The sequence below is a fragment of the Alosa pseudoharengus genome, unplaced genomic scaffold (assembly GCF_046254945.1).
Source record: "Alosa pseudoharengus isolate Yale_2024_CS ecotype anadromous, Long Island Sound unplaced genomic scaffold, YU_APseudo_1.1 YU_APseudo_1.1_scf_6, whole genome shotgun sequence".
NCBI lineage: Eukaryota > Metazoa > Chordata > Actinopteri > Clupeiformes > Clupeidae > Alosa > Alosa pseudoharengus.
This window is the reverse complement of record NW_027468848.1, coordinates 36,947,873-36,965,033: the sequence shown is the minus strand read 5'-3', so window position 1 is coordinate 36,965,033 and position 17,161 is coordinate 36,947,873. Positions and strand designations below refer to the sequence as shown.

Genomic DNA, 17,161 nt, shown 5'->3' with positions numbered 1-17,161 from the left:
TTTTTCTCCTCAAGATAAGACTCTTCCTCAAGAAGAATTCACTCTTCTGCTGTTCCAGGCCTCCTACCACACTGAAACCAGTTTAGATGATCAATGGCCTAGTAATGTGAATCTCACAGAGCTGAAAAGGCTCACAACAAAGACATTCCAAAGAAGGAAAAACCCTTTGTGGAATGATATATTTATGTAATCAGCTGCATCATATAATCAATAAATTTACAATGAACCTTACAATCACTTTGTGGTTTAAAATTTAACCTCCTCACCTCACACCACTACCACCAGCAGAGTACAATCTTTCTTTTTTTTAATCAAAAAACTCTGTCGATGAGCATGTCAGTAATTGCCATTTATTGAAGTGCGTTTTGCTTGGCTTTAATGGGGTCAGTAGCCTATGCAAGCTGAGCAAACCAGAGACACAAACAGTAAATAGTGCTCCCACACCATTCACAACAAAATCTCTCCATTCTCTCTTCCACTTACACACCCCAATGTCACTCTGCAGTGCCCACCACTTGACTTGAGTTCAGTGTTGGAATGTTAATACAGGAGTTATATCTAGTGCATTTACTGATGCTGTTAGTGAAGCAAGATACACTATTCTTGAAACATTGATTTAGAACATTTCAAAACAACAAAGTCTTTTTTTTCTCATTAGTTGGTCATCCATCCATCATTTTCTATGGCTCTCCCCACTTTTTTGACTGTAGGTGCTGACTGTCTTCACACTGGAAATTCTTGGGTTGGGATATAGTAAGGCCACATGAGAAATTGCACACTATATTACACACTGACAATTAGGATTCCACAGAATGGTGTTCTTTTTTTAAAAAGCTATCTCCTTTCTGTATATCCTTTTTTTTTTAAGATGGTGGGTGAAAATATTCAAAATGGCTGCCCAAGTATGGTTTCCATGAACACCTCCAATATAAACATTTTGTTTCCTTTTATATCAAGATTTGTTCCCAAAGTGCTTGACCTAAAACCAATATCTTTTACACTGCAATTGATCATTAAAGACAATACATAATATTTAACATTTGTACAAGAAGGAAAGAAATGTTCTATAGTCACAGAAAAGAAAAACAAAATTATACATCCGTGGGTGGCTGTATGAATCCTTCACCCACTTATTTCTAACAAGGACAGGTTAACAAGTGAGGTTCTGTTTTTTTTTTACATAGTCTCCCTTTGACCAATATAGATTTTTAATTACGTGTTTCTTCCTCTTTTTTCTTTAAATAATCTGGTGACACAATACAGCACTAAAATGGAGCAGCTAGGCCCGTCATTAAGTAAGTTCAATAAGGGCCCAGATTTAAATGTCAAGTACATTTCCTTTTCAAAAAGACTTAAAAAAAAAGATTATCCACTGTAGCTCTGGAATAAAAATAAATAACTTAATAAAAAAGTAACAAAGTCACAGAAGCTTGATTAACTTGGTATAGCCTTGGTATTGATGAGAAAATGTAATCCAGGGGAAAAATCCACAAGTGACTTGAGGCAAGAGTGGTGGCAAAAATAAAAACAAGATTCCAGAAGTCAACCAACTGTAAAAAGGTGGGGATTGAGAAATGAAGAGGTTGTTGAAGAGGGACTGGAGACTTGGAGGTGTTCCTGTATCGGCAGTTTGGGAGACAGAATACTGTGTTGGTGGAGTCCGCTAGCGGGACACCATACGTCTGTCAGTAAGAGGTCTGCTAGGTAGCAGAGGACATTAAGCCTCTCTCTCTCTCTCTTTTTCTCTCTCTCGCTTAGAGTCAATAAAACCCAAGGCCTCCCTCCACTTTGGAATCTAAGAGATGGCATGGACAATAACTATTCTTTGCTTATCTTCAACCCTCTTCAATTTACACAGTTGCTCAATCGTTCATTAATTAATTTATTCAATCCTCCGGTCGGTTTTCAGTTTTGCTTGCTCTTGCTTCCCCAACATGTCACTCTCTCCTTCTTTCCCTCTTGTTCACACTCTTTTGGTGTGGCTTTCACTCTCCTCTAAAATCACTCACAATGTCTCTCTCTGTCTCTCACACGTTCATTCTTTCAGCGCTCATAGCTGGGCTACAGCAAGTCTTCGATATGTAACACAAGGGGCTTCCTCCACAGACAGTCCGTCAGTCCGTCTGCCTCTCTCCATCCATCATCTTGGTCAATTAAAAGAAAGAAAGGAGGGAAGAAGGGAAGCTGAGGCAGCACAGAGGAGATAAAGAGTCTGTTTGGTGTCGGAGAGTCCCCTCTGAGGAGGGTGAGGTGAGGGAGTAGAGTTGGGCTGAGGGGTGGGGGTGGAGTTGGGGGCTTGTGTGTGTGTGTGTGTGTGGCTTTATTCTTCCTATGTCCTCTTGCTGCTGTCTGGCCCATACAAAACATTCCCTGGTCCTTGACTATAAGTTTTCTTGCTTAATTTTGTAATTATTATTTATTTATTTACAGAGTGAGGAGGCCCAGTAGAGGGGTGAGGCAGGTGATCCACATCCAGGCATGAGCTTTGAGGCTAAGGGAGCCACTCTCTGGTTCTATGATCTCCATCCAGGGGTCCTATTGCACGAGAAGAGAGAGGGGGGTATGTAAAAAGGAGGTATAGAAAAAATTTAGGTCTATTACCGGAGGAATTTGGTCACAACTTTCATGTATTTTGGGACAAAAAAAGACCTCGACATGCGGTAGCAACATATGTGAAACATAGCTTTTAGCATAAGCAATACCCCACCACTCTGAGCGTAGCCCACATTAGGAGTCAGCTACATTACATTTAAGACCGCATCGAGTAATCATACATATTAGGCTACAGCAAGCAACACAGATCATCTTGACCTACGCTGTAGAACCCAAATATAAATATAATACAAATAGATTCATGGTTTTAGCACAGGCATCAGCCAGCACATAAAACAGTGTTTGTTACGGGCATAGCAATCAACCAATACAATGGAAAAACATTTCCATTTCCATGTTTACATTTTCAGTGTGTGTGTGTGTGCCTGTGTGTGTGCATTTGCATGCATGCGTACATATGTCTACTGTGTGAGTATGTGTCATACATATGATTACTGTGAATGTATGTGTGTGCGTGTGTATCTGTTTATGCACATGTGTGCATATGGAATGGGTTAACATGACCCCTGGAGGCAAACATATGAAAAAATTGGTCATCCTAGGCCCTACGGTTCTCAAGATATTCACAGAAAACTCTGTTGGTGTACGGTCACTAAATGTACACATAAATTATTTTATTGTAAGAACGAAAGTTCATGAAACTTGGCATGCATTCGGAGGGTCTCATAATGATCCTACACTTTCAATTTCGTGCAGTTTTGACCATGTCAGCCAGAGATATTGTGATGAAAACACCTAATATTTTGCTTTTTAATTTTTAACTAGGTGGCGCTATACATGAAAAAAGTGGTAATGGGATGGGTTGACATGGCCCCTTGAGATCAACATACAAAAAAGGTGGTCCTCCTAAACCCTACGGTTCTCGAGATATTCACAGAAAACTGTGTCTGCCCTACCCTCCTTTCGGGGGGTCCAGTCCAGTGGGGGGGCTACAGATCAAAACGAAAAACGATGGTTCATGCTATCCATGTGGGGTTACATGCCCACCAAGTTTCGTGAACCCCGGTCTTTCAGTGTCCCGGGAATCCTTGACGGAAATTTGGCCATGTGAAAAAGAAAAAAATCTGACTAAACCTATATGACCGCCGCTTCGCTGCGCGGCGGTCATAATAATGTGTAGGCTGTGCTAAATATGACAACTAGACTAGTTAATGCTAGATTACTTTGGCCAGAGTTGCTAGTGTCATTACATACTTTTAAAGTGAAATAAATGAGAAAATTCTGAAGCGGCATTAAGACATTTCTAATATTAGAAATGCATGCATTTGATAGTTAAATGCAATGGGATAAGGTAATGGTATCCCATTATGTCAATATCACAGCATAGTAGGCTACAGTGTTAGCTTATGCATGTTCTTCCCTCATTGCCCCTTCATGCAGTGTGAAAATGATTTATTCTTCATACATTAGTATGTTTTGGCAGTGGGTTGGTGCTGGTGGTGGGGGGGGGGGGGGGGGGGGGGGGGGTCCGCCGATATTAGACAGCGAATGGCTGCGGGGCTACTGATCAGATTTTTTCCTTTTGGTGGGTCAAAATGGTTATTATTATTATTTTGTGTGATGTAACTGCTACAGCTCTGTCCAATTGTGTTCCTTTGATGCCATATGAACATGTCTGAGGAGGTCTGAGGGAATGTTATCTGTAGACAGCCATGCTGGCTCAGTGGTAGCTTGAATAAAGTGTGACAGGCACTGCTGTAGTTAAGTGGAAGTCGGAAGTGTATTCGACTTTGTTTTGTTCGAGTTTGTTTGTTTAATCAAGTTTAGATATTTCTTTAGATCCCTTTGGGAGAGTGGATGTCCCAAAAATAAGAGGAGACTCTATTGAAACACATTAACATAAACAATCACATTATGTCTCACCTTGCTTCCACAACTTGGATTGCATTTTTCTCCATACTCCTGTGGATGACAAACACACATTATCTTTTCAGCCATCTTTTCATCAACACATGGCATGAGTTTATCCTAGAAAATGATGCAAGAAAATGATCCTTGAAAACCTTTGAGAACTTCTACCTGATGGCAATCTGAGATGATACAAGTGTAGCCTGGCCTAGAAACACACATTCATTATCTGTTTCCATTAATTCAGTGGGGCGGGCCCTACCAGTGGGGAATAGAGACATGACAGGTGGGGCGAGATGAACAGGAGGACATTTGTTTTTAGTGCCTATCTTTAATAATGCCTTTCTTTTTTTAGGAGGAATATCATAGATTCAGAACAAAATAGCCGCACACAAACATATGAGTCATAAACATTAGCCTGGGTGCCAGCCAAACTTAGCCCCGCCCACAACATTTGAGGTCGGGAACTCCGGTCTGGCATTGCTCCGTTGTGGAGCAACTATGCTCGAACCAGAGCTGTTGGGACTAATTAAATCGGGCTTTACGATGATGGACAGGTGAGCAACAGCGCCTCGTCTATCATGTCATCTGAGCATGCTTAGGTTGATTTTGTTTGCAACAAAAAAGCTGTGGTTAGAAGGAGACAGATGGCTTCTAAGACCCCATATGGATAAATGCATATTATTTCAATGAGGTTTTTATCACTGAAAATGATTATTTATGAAAACTTTGGCCAAAGTTGAGATGTGGGAAAACTCATGGTTTCTCTTCATGAAGGGAAAACAGCGTGTTGCATTGTGACATGTTCCCTCGTTCATTTGAAATCTTTGATTGACCACCTGTTCGAGGGATTTGCGACTTCCCCAGCTATTTATAACATGTTTGTAGCATATCGGTGTTCAATGGAATTATTTTTAAAAACGGAGGGGAAATATCAGTTTTTCCTAATAGCCTACCCTGCTATGTATCTCTTAGATTTCGCTAATGAGTGTTGTAGGAGATATTGACGGCACAATAACTTTAACAAAAGACCAGAAAACAATGTTAAGGCATTTGTGGAGAAGAAGGATGGCTGTTTGTAAGCTGTTTCATTGCTCTGCGGCTCGTTTCTAGAAAGCGTCGTTTGCTAACTTGCATCTTGGATTTGGTGTTTCTAGAAAGGGTAGTTCGAACTCTCAATCACAAACAAGGACGCAAAGTTTGGTCGCTTGAACTACTCCCCCTGGGCAGTCGCACTTGTGTCGTCCCTTGGTAGTTCCAGTTGGTGTCCGGAGCGCCTAACCAAAAATCACAACTGCCTAACCAAAAATTGCGAAGTGGATGTTTATCTCGTGACTTAATGATTGATCTATCCTGTAGCTTTATTTTGATTAAGAGACTGAGGGCCAGATGTACGTACATTTGCGAACGTAGCGCTATCAGCGTCATGGACACACCGCAGATTGCGAACACTGTCAGACCCAAGTTTCTGTCGTATTTATCAATCATTCAATCCTTAGTGTAAACTGCGCCTTTCTCTGCCTTTCTCCGTCCATAAACGCAATTTACGAACGTCCACAACTGAATGGCAGCGCCTACATACAAGCGCAGTTGAATGAAGTTAACTGATGACAACCTTAAAAAGGATCAACGTTTAGCGATCATGAAATAATACCATACATACATGATAAGATGTAAACAAGCAGGGAGATAATGAAGATCAGTAGTTCTACTCAAACTATGGAAGATTGGTCAAATCTAGCAAGTAGGAAAGTTTAAGTGAATGACGTGAAAGTGAAAGTAAGACATTCGAAAGGCCAACGAAAGTTAAGGTTGCTTTTGGTAGTACAAATGCTTTCACCACAAAAACTGGTGCTCTAAATAGCGATTCTGTTGTCTTTGAAAGGTTCTCTTATTGACGCATTGAACTGCAATTTGGATTAACACCTGCTTTTACAAGGCGGAAGTATTTAGGCGCAGAATAAACGTGCGCTTTCAGGAGCAGTCTTTGTACATACCGCGGAATACATAACTAGGTGCTCTTTACTCTTCCCCTCACATCTTTTTACGCTAAACTCCCACTTTCGCCTGGATCCTCCCATGAATGCATATGCATGACATGACAAACGCAATCTGCTACTTTCAGCTCCCACGACAGGCAGTTTGCGCTTTTACATCATTGCGGCCTGTTTGTACATACCTCGCAATGATTTTACACGCACATTGCGTTAGTACATCTGGCCCTCACTCGCCTACTTGGCTCATTCTTGGTATTTATGTTAATTTGAGTATTGCCTTGCTTTTTGATAAGCTAGTATTATAATCTTCACAGACTCTTAAAATCAGCACAATAATAAATGGTGTAGTGGCTAAAGCAGGTGACTTGGTATCCCAGCGTTGTAGGTTCGATTTTCTTATGATTGCAATTCCTATGCAATTTGGTTTTAGAAAGAACCACTCAACTGAGACAGCAAACTGTTACTTTATTGAGCAAATTAAATCCAGCCTTGATAATGGGGGTGTTGTTGGTGCTGTTTTCCTTGATTTCAGAAAAGCTTTTGACACTGTAAATCATAATGTTCTGTTGTCAAAGTTATCTAAGTTGAATTTTTCCACTAAAGCTCTGACATGGATAGTCATATAGAGAGTCTTATTTAGATTCAAGGAAGCAGTGCACCAGAATTAATGATGTATGCTCGTCCTTTGCCAACAGTTCCATTGGAGTCCCACAGGGATCAATTTTAGGAACAATTTTATTTAGTTTATATATTAATGACCTCCCTCTGATTTGCCCAGATGTCAATATCCAAATGTATGCGGACGATACAGCAATCTATACGCATGCCAAAAATAGAGAACAGGCTGCTTTAAAACTTACTGCAGTCCTAAATAAAGTGTCAGAACTAGTAGCTGTCTGACTCTCAATGTAAGTAAAACTGTTGCTATGTATTTCTCTAAAAAAGGAAATGCACAGCAACAACCTGACATCTTGGTCAAAGGAGAGGTGATCAAAATTGTTGACAACTTTAAATACCTGGGCATAATCATTGATTCCAATTTAAATTTCAGAAAGCATATTAAGAAGATATCTAGAAATGTTAGAGTGAGTTTGATTACTTTTAGACATATTAGACATCAATTACCCTTACATGCTGCTAAACTGTTTTATGCACTCAATGACTTTCTGCCATTTGTCTTATTGTGCTACAAGCTGGTCCCAGGCAGGTGTAACCACTCTGAAACCCTTATACTCTCTATACAAACAGGCTGTGAAAGTGCTTGATAAAAAAAACAAGAAATTATCACCTCTGTACTATTATAAAAAAACATAGCCTGTTAACATTTGACCGTTTTAATTGGTTCTCTGACATGTGCCGATGTACAAATTGACCCATGATCTTGCACCACCACCACTTAAGCAATGTGTGCCATAACCACTCATGTGTGACAATGTTAGGGTATCTAGGGCTGCAATGAGAGGAGACTGTTACACTACATTCAAAAAGACCACTTTTGGCCAATCAGCATTTTCATATCAAGCAACTAGAAAATGTAACTCAATCCCACTCCATATCAGAGACTCTTTAAGTTTTAAAAGTTTTATAAAGAATTTGAAGACATGGCTGAAGGACAATCAAGCTTGTGATCATTGATCTTTGTTTTTCTTGTTGTCTTTTCATGTCTGTGTTTGTTTATGTTTTTACTGTGCTTGAACATCCTGCCCAGGGACTACAGGTGCAAATTAGTTATTTAGCTAACCCTGGTATAGAAGCTATTCTATGCATGGTCCCTGTCAAACAAAACTAATAAACTAAACTAAACTAAACTAAATTATGATGTGAGATTGTCCTCTTTCTTCTCGCTATCTGCAGGTGAACTAGTGTAATTGTTTTTGACTGATGTCTTGTACCTATGGTCTCTCGATGTAGAGTAACTATATACATAAATATGTATGGACAAAACCTATTGTTGTGTCTCGTAGGCCTACTCTTACTCAGAGGTGAAAAGAAGAGATAGGATGCGAACTCCGGCCGAGCACTGACGTGCTGCCGTTAAGCCACGAGACAGTTGATAACATTTGCTATACCCAGACATTGGCCCAGGCTATATATTTTTTTCCAACAGATATTTAACACAAATAATGCCACATATTGGTCGGCATCTGCATCTGTAAAATGTTTCATATACTTGCAATAGGTTTAGGTTTTTGCAGATGACAATGACAATGCCAGCATTAATCACTCGGTTTAAATTAGAAAAATGTCGACATAGGCTGTGGCAGAGAATTTCTAGGGGGTGGGGTATTACACATTGCCACTGTTTCCACCAATGATATGTATCGCTGCATCATCAACAACGTTGTTGGAACTACGGTGTTCGAACGTCGGAGGTAGCGAATTGCGACACAGGTACGATGCTTTCTGGAAACAGGTGTAACAATGTCATTGTTTATCGCAAGTTGCATTATACCATGGTGGTTGAGCAACGTCGTTGCTAACTTTTCTAGAAACGACCCCCTGATTGGTTAGGTCTATCCAATTGAGTGCAGAGGCACCCCCCCCCCCACCCCGTATCGGTTGAAACATGCCCCATAATTACATCCCAATGGAGCAGTATCAGACTCATATTCTGACTAGAATTTGAGTATGACAATGTCAGGCTAGGCTAACATATTAATTAAAATAACATTTGATCCAGCAGACCGATATGGGAAATGTTATGTTGAACCAGAATGTGAAAATAATATTTTAACGTTACAATTTTGCTGGGGTGATGGGGTCAGGTGGGGCTTGAAAATTCCCCACCTCCAACGTGGGGAGTGATGCAAAAAGTTTGAGAACCACTGCATTAATTCATCCATCATTAAATAAATCATCCTCAATAATATCCATGAAAACTTTACTGTTGCAGTTATTCCATATTCCATATGTTCATGTTAACCCGAGGGAGACAAAAACCCTTAAATAATGTATCAAGTCAAGCCTAATTCATTAGCTGGCATAAAATATGGTGTGCACTTGTGTCAGTACAGGACAAAATGGGACATTACTACATTAAGTCATAAAGAAAAAAAAAGATGGATGCCCTGACATAATGACCTTGAGAGCAGTGGTTATGAGGTCATTCTGGATTATAAGACTAAAGATTTCAATCATGTCATTTTGGTGTGTCATTTAGTGCTCACGTAGTTGGGAATGAGTCAGGGAGGGGGGAGGTACACACAGAGGAGCGCAGTACTGTCGCTCACACCTCCGCTTTGATGAATTATGTTACCCTGCTTGATGTGATCAAAATGATGACATAAACCTCTCACTCGCATATTAGAGCCTTACTGGAATCCATCATTGTGACTGGAGAAAATGGACAGGCAAGAGCTGAGGTAGGTTGGGAGTCTGATTCAACAGTTTCAATATTTATGTTTTTTTTTATTTGTTGGTTTATTCAAGCCCAGCACAAAGCTGATTCTTCCAGGAGGTTCTTTTGTTATTGCCCGTGCCTCCCTCGGAAGCAGGATGATGAATTACCCAAATTTGCCTGTTCATAAGCAGTTGGTAGTGTGATAAAAGAGGTATGAATTCATTTTGTGACTTCTTTCCCCTCCCACTCGTTCTTCAACCCCATTTCGAAACAGGACTCCCATCGTCTTTATTCATGAGTCAAACAAAATTAGGCACAGCCTCCTCCGTTTCTCTATTCATTAAAGTGTAATTCAGTCCAAAACGGCTCAATCCATCAAACCTTATGTCAACCACATTCCGAACTATATGTTCCTTCTCCTCCTCCTGTTTAGAAATCCAAACAGGCCTACACATTTGCACATCGGTAGATACACAATATCACATGCTTATAACCCCATGCGGTGGCCAGCAAACAACTCCCCCATTACTGTGTCCACATGATTAAATGAGCCTCAGATAAAGCTGTTAAAGTGGTGATGCCACTCTTGAGACGGGGGTGCAGGTGTGGAATCCTCGGCCTCTGTTACCTCAAGGGTCCCCCCAAAGAACTCTAACGGCTAATGAGTCGAGTCCGGGAAAAGACAGAGGACCGCTATCTAATCAGACAGGGTTATCGAGGGCTAGGAGCTGCCCCACTCTGGGTGGACTGCATGCACTACAGCAGGCCAAAGGTGTGTGACAACACAGTGAAACCATCCTGACCTGTTGGTTTTGCTCCTAATTAAAACACAAAACTTGTAGCAGTGGTGATGAAGGGGAATTGTAAAGGGTGCACATGGATGAGAGAAACATACCTGAAACATTAAAAATGTGTGTGTGTGTGTGTGTGTGTGTGTGTGTGTGTGTGTGTGTGTTTGTGTGTCTGTTTGCTAAAAAGTAAATAAGTGATGATTTGCCTTTCATTTGTTTATGGTAGAAAAGCTGGTATTCTACCCTTTCATTAACTTGCACCCTCTAATTTAGATGACAGGTTTGCATTTAAACAAGTTATTACTGCCACATACCAATAAGTTCTCTTCACAAAGAAATCACCCTAAAGCTTTATGCGTCATCCATTTACATCTATTTTTCAGTAGACCAACTGAATGCTTGTGTTTTCAGAGCACTGAGCACATGTAGGCTTTTTGGTTTCCCATATTTGTACTTTTGGTCTTGCCGGCTGCTGGCTTTGATGAATGTGGTTTCCAGAGTAGCCACGAGGTGATGGGGAATCTGCAGAGCGCCGCTGAAATCCAATTCATTAAGGCCGGCAGCCATGTGCACAGGCAGCCTGTTGACATGTGTCCAGATCACTGTCCAGACAGTGCTTGGACTGTTATCACTCACAGGGACTCACACACACACACACATACACACATACATGTGAAACACAAGAAGACACACACACACACACACACACACAAACACACACACATAGTGGCATCCAAAAATGAGAGGATCAAAGGCATATGCACAGATACGCAGATACTGTGCTGTTCCAAATGAGAGCATACATGTACACACACACACACACACACACACACACACACACATACACACACACACACACACACGCACACACACGCACACACATTCAATCCCATATCACTACTGAAATATTCACCCCCCAACCCCCCTTTTTTCTGTTCTTTTTTTGAAAACGACAGAACCGAGCACTCACACACTGGACTACTTCTCCCCGCCCTCCTCGCTTAACTCGATTACGATGCATTTCTCTTATTCAAAAAAGATTCAATCATGTCAAGACGTGCCTCTCCCACTTCCATTAGGCTCTTGCAGATGGGCCAAGCTGGAATACATTAATTCAAGCATATAAAGGCAAAATCAGATAATGTCAGTAATTGTTGAACTGGAGACGGGGTAAACTAATGTGAGCTGCTAGCTCTAAGCGTGCTCGTCTAACTCCTCGTGTTCTCATTAATATGCACATATTTAAGGCTTCAAGGACATTTTTGTTCTGAAATGCTGGCTTTGAGAAATGGCAATTCGTAGCGCAGTCCTGGAGCTTTTTGTGAGAGTCAAATGATTTATTTGTTCATTTACATATTTATACTGTTTTTTAGATATGGTTATATTTCGTGGATATACTTTGTAGTGCACCAGCTTGATAGCTTAAGTAAAAAATCTGTTTGAGATTTGTGGATTATGTCTCCCCTTATTTAATGTCTGAGATATTGAAGGACGGATTTTTAAAAGGGTCTTGAGATGAAAAAAAGTGTCCAAATGTCATTCACACCACTGGCATTCGTCCTGTCCGTGCTTCTACATCTTTCAAGTCTTAATAGTCTGTTCCCAGGCATTCTTTCAGCATTTATGATGCTTTTTCCACCATCTGATGGAACAGACCTGACCTTCAAAGGTGTGTGAACACCATATGCTGTTCCTTATGTTACAATTCTAAGAAATAACATCGACCTTAAAAGTATGTTTGCTAAAGAAGTTTGGTGACAGACATGCGGAAACAGGTATTAACAGGTAATATCACTGAGGGAGGTCTTTTAAGGACAGCTTTATTACTGCATTCATATGGCTATTTGACTCTGCGTTATCCAGCAGAAATGCATAGCAACTGATATACAGTACTGTAGCAAACACTGGTTGCATAAGGCTATGGTCACTCAGAAGATAATAGGAAATAATTGACTTCTGAATGCAATCCACCTACCAATCAGTGTTGAGTGTTTCAGGCTTATGTAACAAATGTCAATAGTATAGTCTCAACAGCTATCCTGGTATTGGTCAGATGCTGCCAACATGTGCAGTACAATAGATTTTGTTACCCCTGTGTCATAACCAGCACTGCTGTGTGTTTGTGTGTGTGCGTTAGAGATGCGCGGATGGGCTATTATTTCAACCGTAACCGCATAGCAAAACTTATCATCCATCCGCCATCCATCCGCACCAAAGTTTTTTGACCAATTTTCAAATCCGCCCGCCATCCGCTGGTTGTTTTAATGTATATGGGTGATGCAGCGCTGCTGACGTGAGGCTAGAAAGCTCTTGCCTGTTCTAGAAAGACTGATCCAATGCAGCGAATATATTAAAAGGCTAAAGTCCTACATTGGCTATGTTGTAGCCTATCCCCAGAATATCAGCAGCAAACTCAGTCTCTGTCTCGCAAGTCTCCAAATAAAACGCAGCCTGTAGCCTACAATTGTATCATTGTAATAAAAAACGCAATTTAGCACATCATTTCAACATGCTGCTATTTAGCCTACTAATTAATGCCTATTGTACTTTATTTTTTGCAAAAAGAAAGAAATCCTTAATAAAATAACAAGTCATTCACATTATAGGCTACTTTACGCACTGTAACCCACCGCACAGCAGTGCAACGTGCATGTTTACATTTTTAGTAACAACTTGCTTGCTTGCCTAACACATCTAAGTTTTCCGACTATTTTTCTTACCTTCTTTGTTTCCGCTGTGGATGTTACTGAGCTTGTAGAAGTTTTAGCTCTTACGTTCTGAACATCTCGCACTGCCATTGCCCGATGTCAGTTCTGAGTCATATCACTCCATAATATGTCTCCCTTTTAAATGCCTATTCCCTGAATGGTAGGCTAAAATGACTATGTGTTTTATATATAATATCGAAACAAAATAACCCAGTCAGTCTCATCTACGAGATGTTTAGGCCTCCTCCAATACTGGCAGCTGGGCTCATAGGTTGCAGATTTGCTTAGTGGCCTACCAAGGCTCTGCAACGAGACGCGACATGGGAGATGAATCATCGGTCAACTTGCACTGTAGCCTATTCTACTTTCTTATTGCACACTGGAGAGAAAAACATGCTGGTAGGCTACGATAGGCTACTTAATTTAAACTTTGTTACCTTTAGTGTGTGTGTGTGTGTGTGCGTGCGTGCGTGAGGTGTTGCTCAGTGAAACATCGGAATACACCAATTCCGCAACACCGTCTCTGATAGATAAACAAAGCAGCATGCATAGAAGCAACTAGGCCAAACTGCCTGATGAAAATTTGACTATTTCAAAGTGTGCTCGTTTTTTTCGGATGTAGGTAACACAATTTAACAATGTATAGGCTATATTTTTTTCATTTGATTGGTTCAACCGCCACCCGCCCGAATTTAATTAAAATATTATATTTCTTCACGTCATCCGCCCGATCCGCGGTTTAACCGCGGATTCCGCGGCTGTAACCGCGAACCGCGCATCTCTAGTGTGCGTGTCTGCGTGTTTGTGTGTGTGTGAGAGTGTGTGTGTGTTGTGTGTGTGTTTGTGTGTGTGTGTGTGTGTGTTTGTGTGCACGTGTGTGTGTGTGTGCGTGTGTGTGTTGTGTGTGTGTTTGTGCGTGTGTGTGTGTGTGTGTGTGTGCGCGTGCGTGCGTGGGTGTGTGTGTGTGTGTGTGTGTGTGTGTGTGTGCGTTGGGGTAGGGGTATAGGGGGGTTAAATAATGCGTCAGCCTGCTCTTTGCCCCCCTTCAATGTTCAAATCTTCTGGCATCTTATGTATGCTTTCAAGATTATGATATCATCACCGTTGACTGCACACTTGTCTCATCAAAGGAGTTTCCTCTCAAAGGAGACACATGGAATGGAAGGGATCTCCCTGTGTATTTTACATCCTCAAACCTCCAAACCTCCCCCTGATAGTGTTACAAAACCATCCCCTGCATATGTTTCTCAAGCCAAAAAAATAAAGACAATAAACCCACTGGCTCGAAGCCACCCACCCTTTCATTTTTCTCTTCCTCTTTCACCAGCATCTCTCTGAGGCAGGAAGAGATGCATTAAGGCTCTGCTCTCAATCTCTGATGCAAGTTTGACAAGTTTTAATTGCCAGGCATTGTCAGAGGAGACGTTGAGGGCCCGGCCATGTTCCCCCAAGGCACGCGCTAATTATAAACTCCCTGCTTGAGTAATCATATATCCTGGCTCCTCTAATTACCATTTTTACAATAAATTGAGCATTGCACCGAGGAGGCTGGGACATGAACAGTACAGTGCACACACACACACACACACACACACACGCACACACAAAGACATGTGTGTACACACATATACACAAACAGAGAGAAAGAGAGGCACACACATACACACACACACACACACACACACACACACACACACACACACACACACACATACACACACACACACACACACACACACACACACACACACACACACACACACACACACACATGTATAATGTCTCCCCCCACACCACTGCAGCCCTGAATCAATATTGACATGCAGTTTGGAGGCTCCTTAGGGAGATCAAAAGGACTTGCACTCGTCTCGTCTCGTCTCCCACCAAGTGCATCGTTCTCGAGAAGCCCCGCTCGGTCGCTCGCCCGCCAGCCAGCCCAGCCGCCCGCTCTCACACTCATTGTTTGGTTAATTAGCAGCCCATCAGCGTCTCGGGAGAGTTGTTTACAAGGCAGGGAAATGACACACTATAACGGATGACCATTCAATAAGCCGTGGAGCTGGAGCCTAAGACAGTACGGTGGTCAGGTACACGTTGTCACCTAATTTATTTTCGCTCTCAGTGAGCAGCTTTGCCGGGTCTCCGCTATGCTCGGCTGAATTAGCATTTTTCCACACGCCTGGCCTTTTCCCCCCTCCAGTCTTCTTTCTCTCCCTCCTTCGTACTCATTTTCACACACTACACGCAAATACTACACGCACGCACGCACACGCACACGCACGCGCACACGCACACACACCTTTAATGTTTGAAACAAACACACACACACATACGCACACGCACACACACACACACACACGCACACACACACGCACACACACACACAGACATGCACACACGCACACACACCTTATATGTTTGAAACAAACACACACACACACACACACACACACACATACGCACACGCACACGCACACACACACAGACACACACACATGCACACACCCACACACACCTTTAATGCTTTAGTGCTTTCAAAACTTTCATTATATAGGGAGTTTCTGTGTAAAATGTGTCAGAGGTAATACAATACACTTTGGCTTGAATGATTTTCAGATCGGTATTATAGATTAGTGCCCTGTATGGGTCCGCTTTTATTTTAACATTATATAGGACACACAATCACCCACTCACAGCCATCACACAGGCTGGCCAAATCGCACATTCTCATATTTATGTAATAATTATCTTGAAAAAAGGCACATGGCAGAAATTTAGAATCCAGGTGACTGATATGGCACTGAGTTCTCCATTAGTTTCCTCATGTGAAGGGTGTGTGTGCATGTGTGTCTGACTGTAAACCTCAAAGCAACAGAAACACAAAAGGATTGTGTGAGAAAGTGATGTGAGAATTGGGATCTGTATGCATTGGCCTGTCTGTTATTGCCAAGTGCCATATGGTTGGCCTATCTAACCTCAACCACATATCTGACCTATTTCATGTTTAGTTGAAGAATTCTCCTGCATATATAATGCAAATGTACAGTATGTGGTTTGTATGAACCAACTCACCAGGTCATTACAGATGGGATAAGCACATGGGTCCTCATCTGGCTTCATCTCACTTGTATTCAGCGTCGGCTTGGTGACGCGCACGTTCACTTCCTGGTCTGGCTTTGTGGAGGTGGTGGGTGGAACAGTGGCAGGCTTGGGCCGGTCGGTACCATAACCAAACACCTGGATGGCATTTCCTGCAGAGAGCATGAAGAGGAAGGATACTTTAAGACTAGTTTCTGTGTCTTTGCAACATTGGTCCAGTGACATAGCCAAGTCTTGCAGAAACACACACACACACACATACATACATACATACATACACAAACACACACACACACACACACACACACACACACACACACACACACACACACACACACACACACACACACACACACACACAGATGCGTAATGCTTCTACATAAAGAGCACCTTTGAAGGTGCATCTTGTTGCTTTGTCTATCTGACTAGATGTGTTGCTCTGCACCTTGCAACCCTACTTTCCCTGTAATTACTCAGCACTCGTCTGTCATTGCTGTCAAACTGCATCCATAACTGCATGCACAAAAACAGTATGGTTTCCTCGCCACTTGTTTAGCCTGTGCATCACAGTGATACAACATACAAGCAATATATTAGTATAGTGTCTTCACTAATTATGGGCCAGTGGAGAGGCCTCAGATAAGTGTTGTCTCTTGGAGATGAGTTTTAATCCGGGAGAAGGACACTTTGTACAAAGACGTTCTTAAAGTGGCAAGGATGTCCTTGAGAGAGAGAGAGAGCCTCCGTAGTCATCTGTGGTGGCGA

General features: G+C 41.8%; 1 protein-coding gene across 1 annotated transcript in view; it reads right to left on the bottom strand.

Moving 5' to 3' along the window:
* Positions 1 to 240: 240 nt before the first annotated feature.
* LOC143106274 (GDNF family receptor alpha-2-like) overlaps positions 241 to 17,161 on the bottom strand; it is a 93,982-nt gene continuing 77,061 nt past the window's right edge. Inside the window, exons 7-9 of the mRNA XM_076270515.1 lie at positions 16,370 to 16,548; positions 4,477 to 4,515; positions 241 to 2,535 (exon numbers count right to left, since the gene is read on the bottom strand). Of these exons, the coding sequence (XP_076126630.1) occupies positions 2,425 to 2,535; positions 4,477 to 4,515; positions 16,370 to 16,548 (329 nt within the window). The 3' untranslated portion in view covers positions 241 to 2,424. The remainder of the gene's footprint in view (positions 2,536 to 4,476; positions 4,516 to 16,369; positions 16,549 to 17,161) is intronic.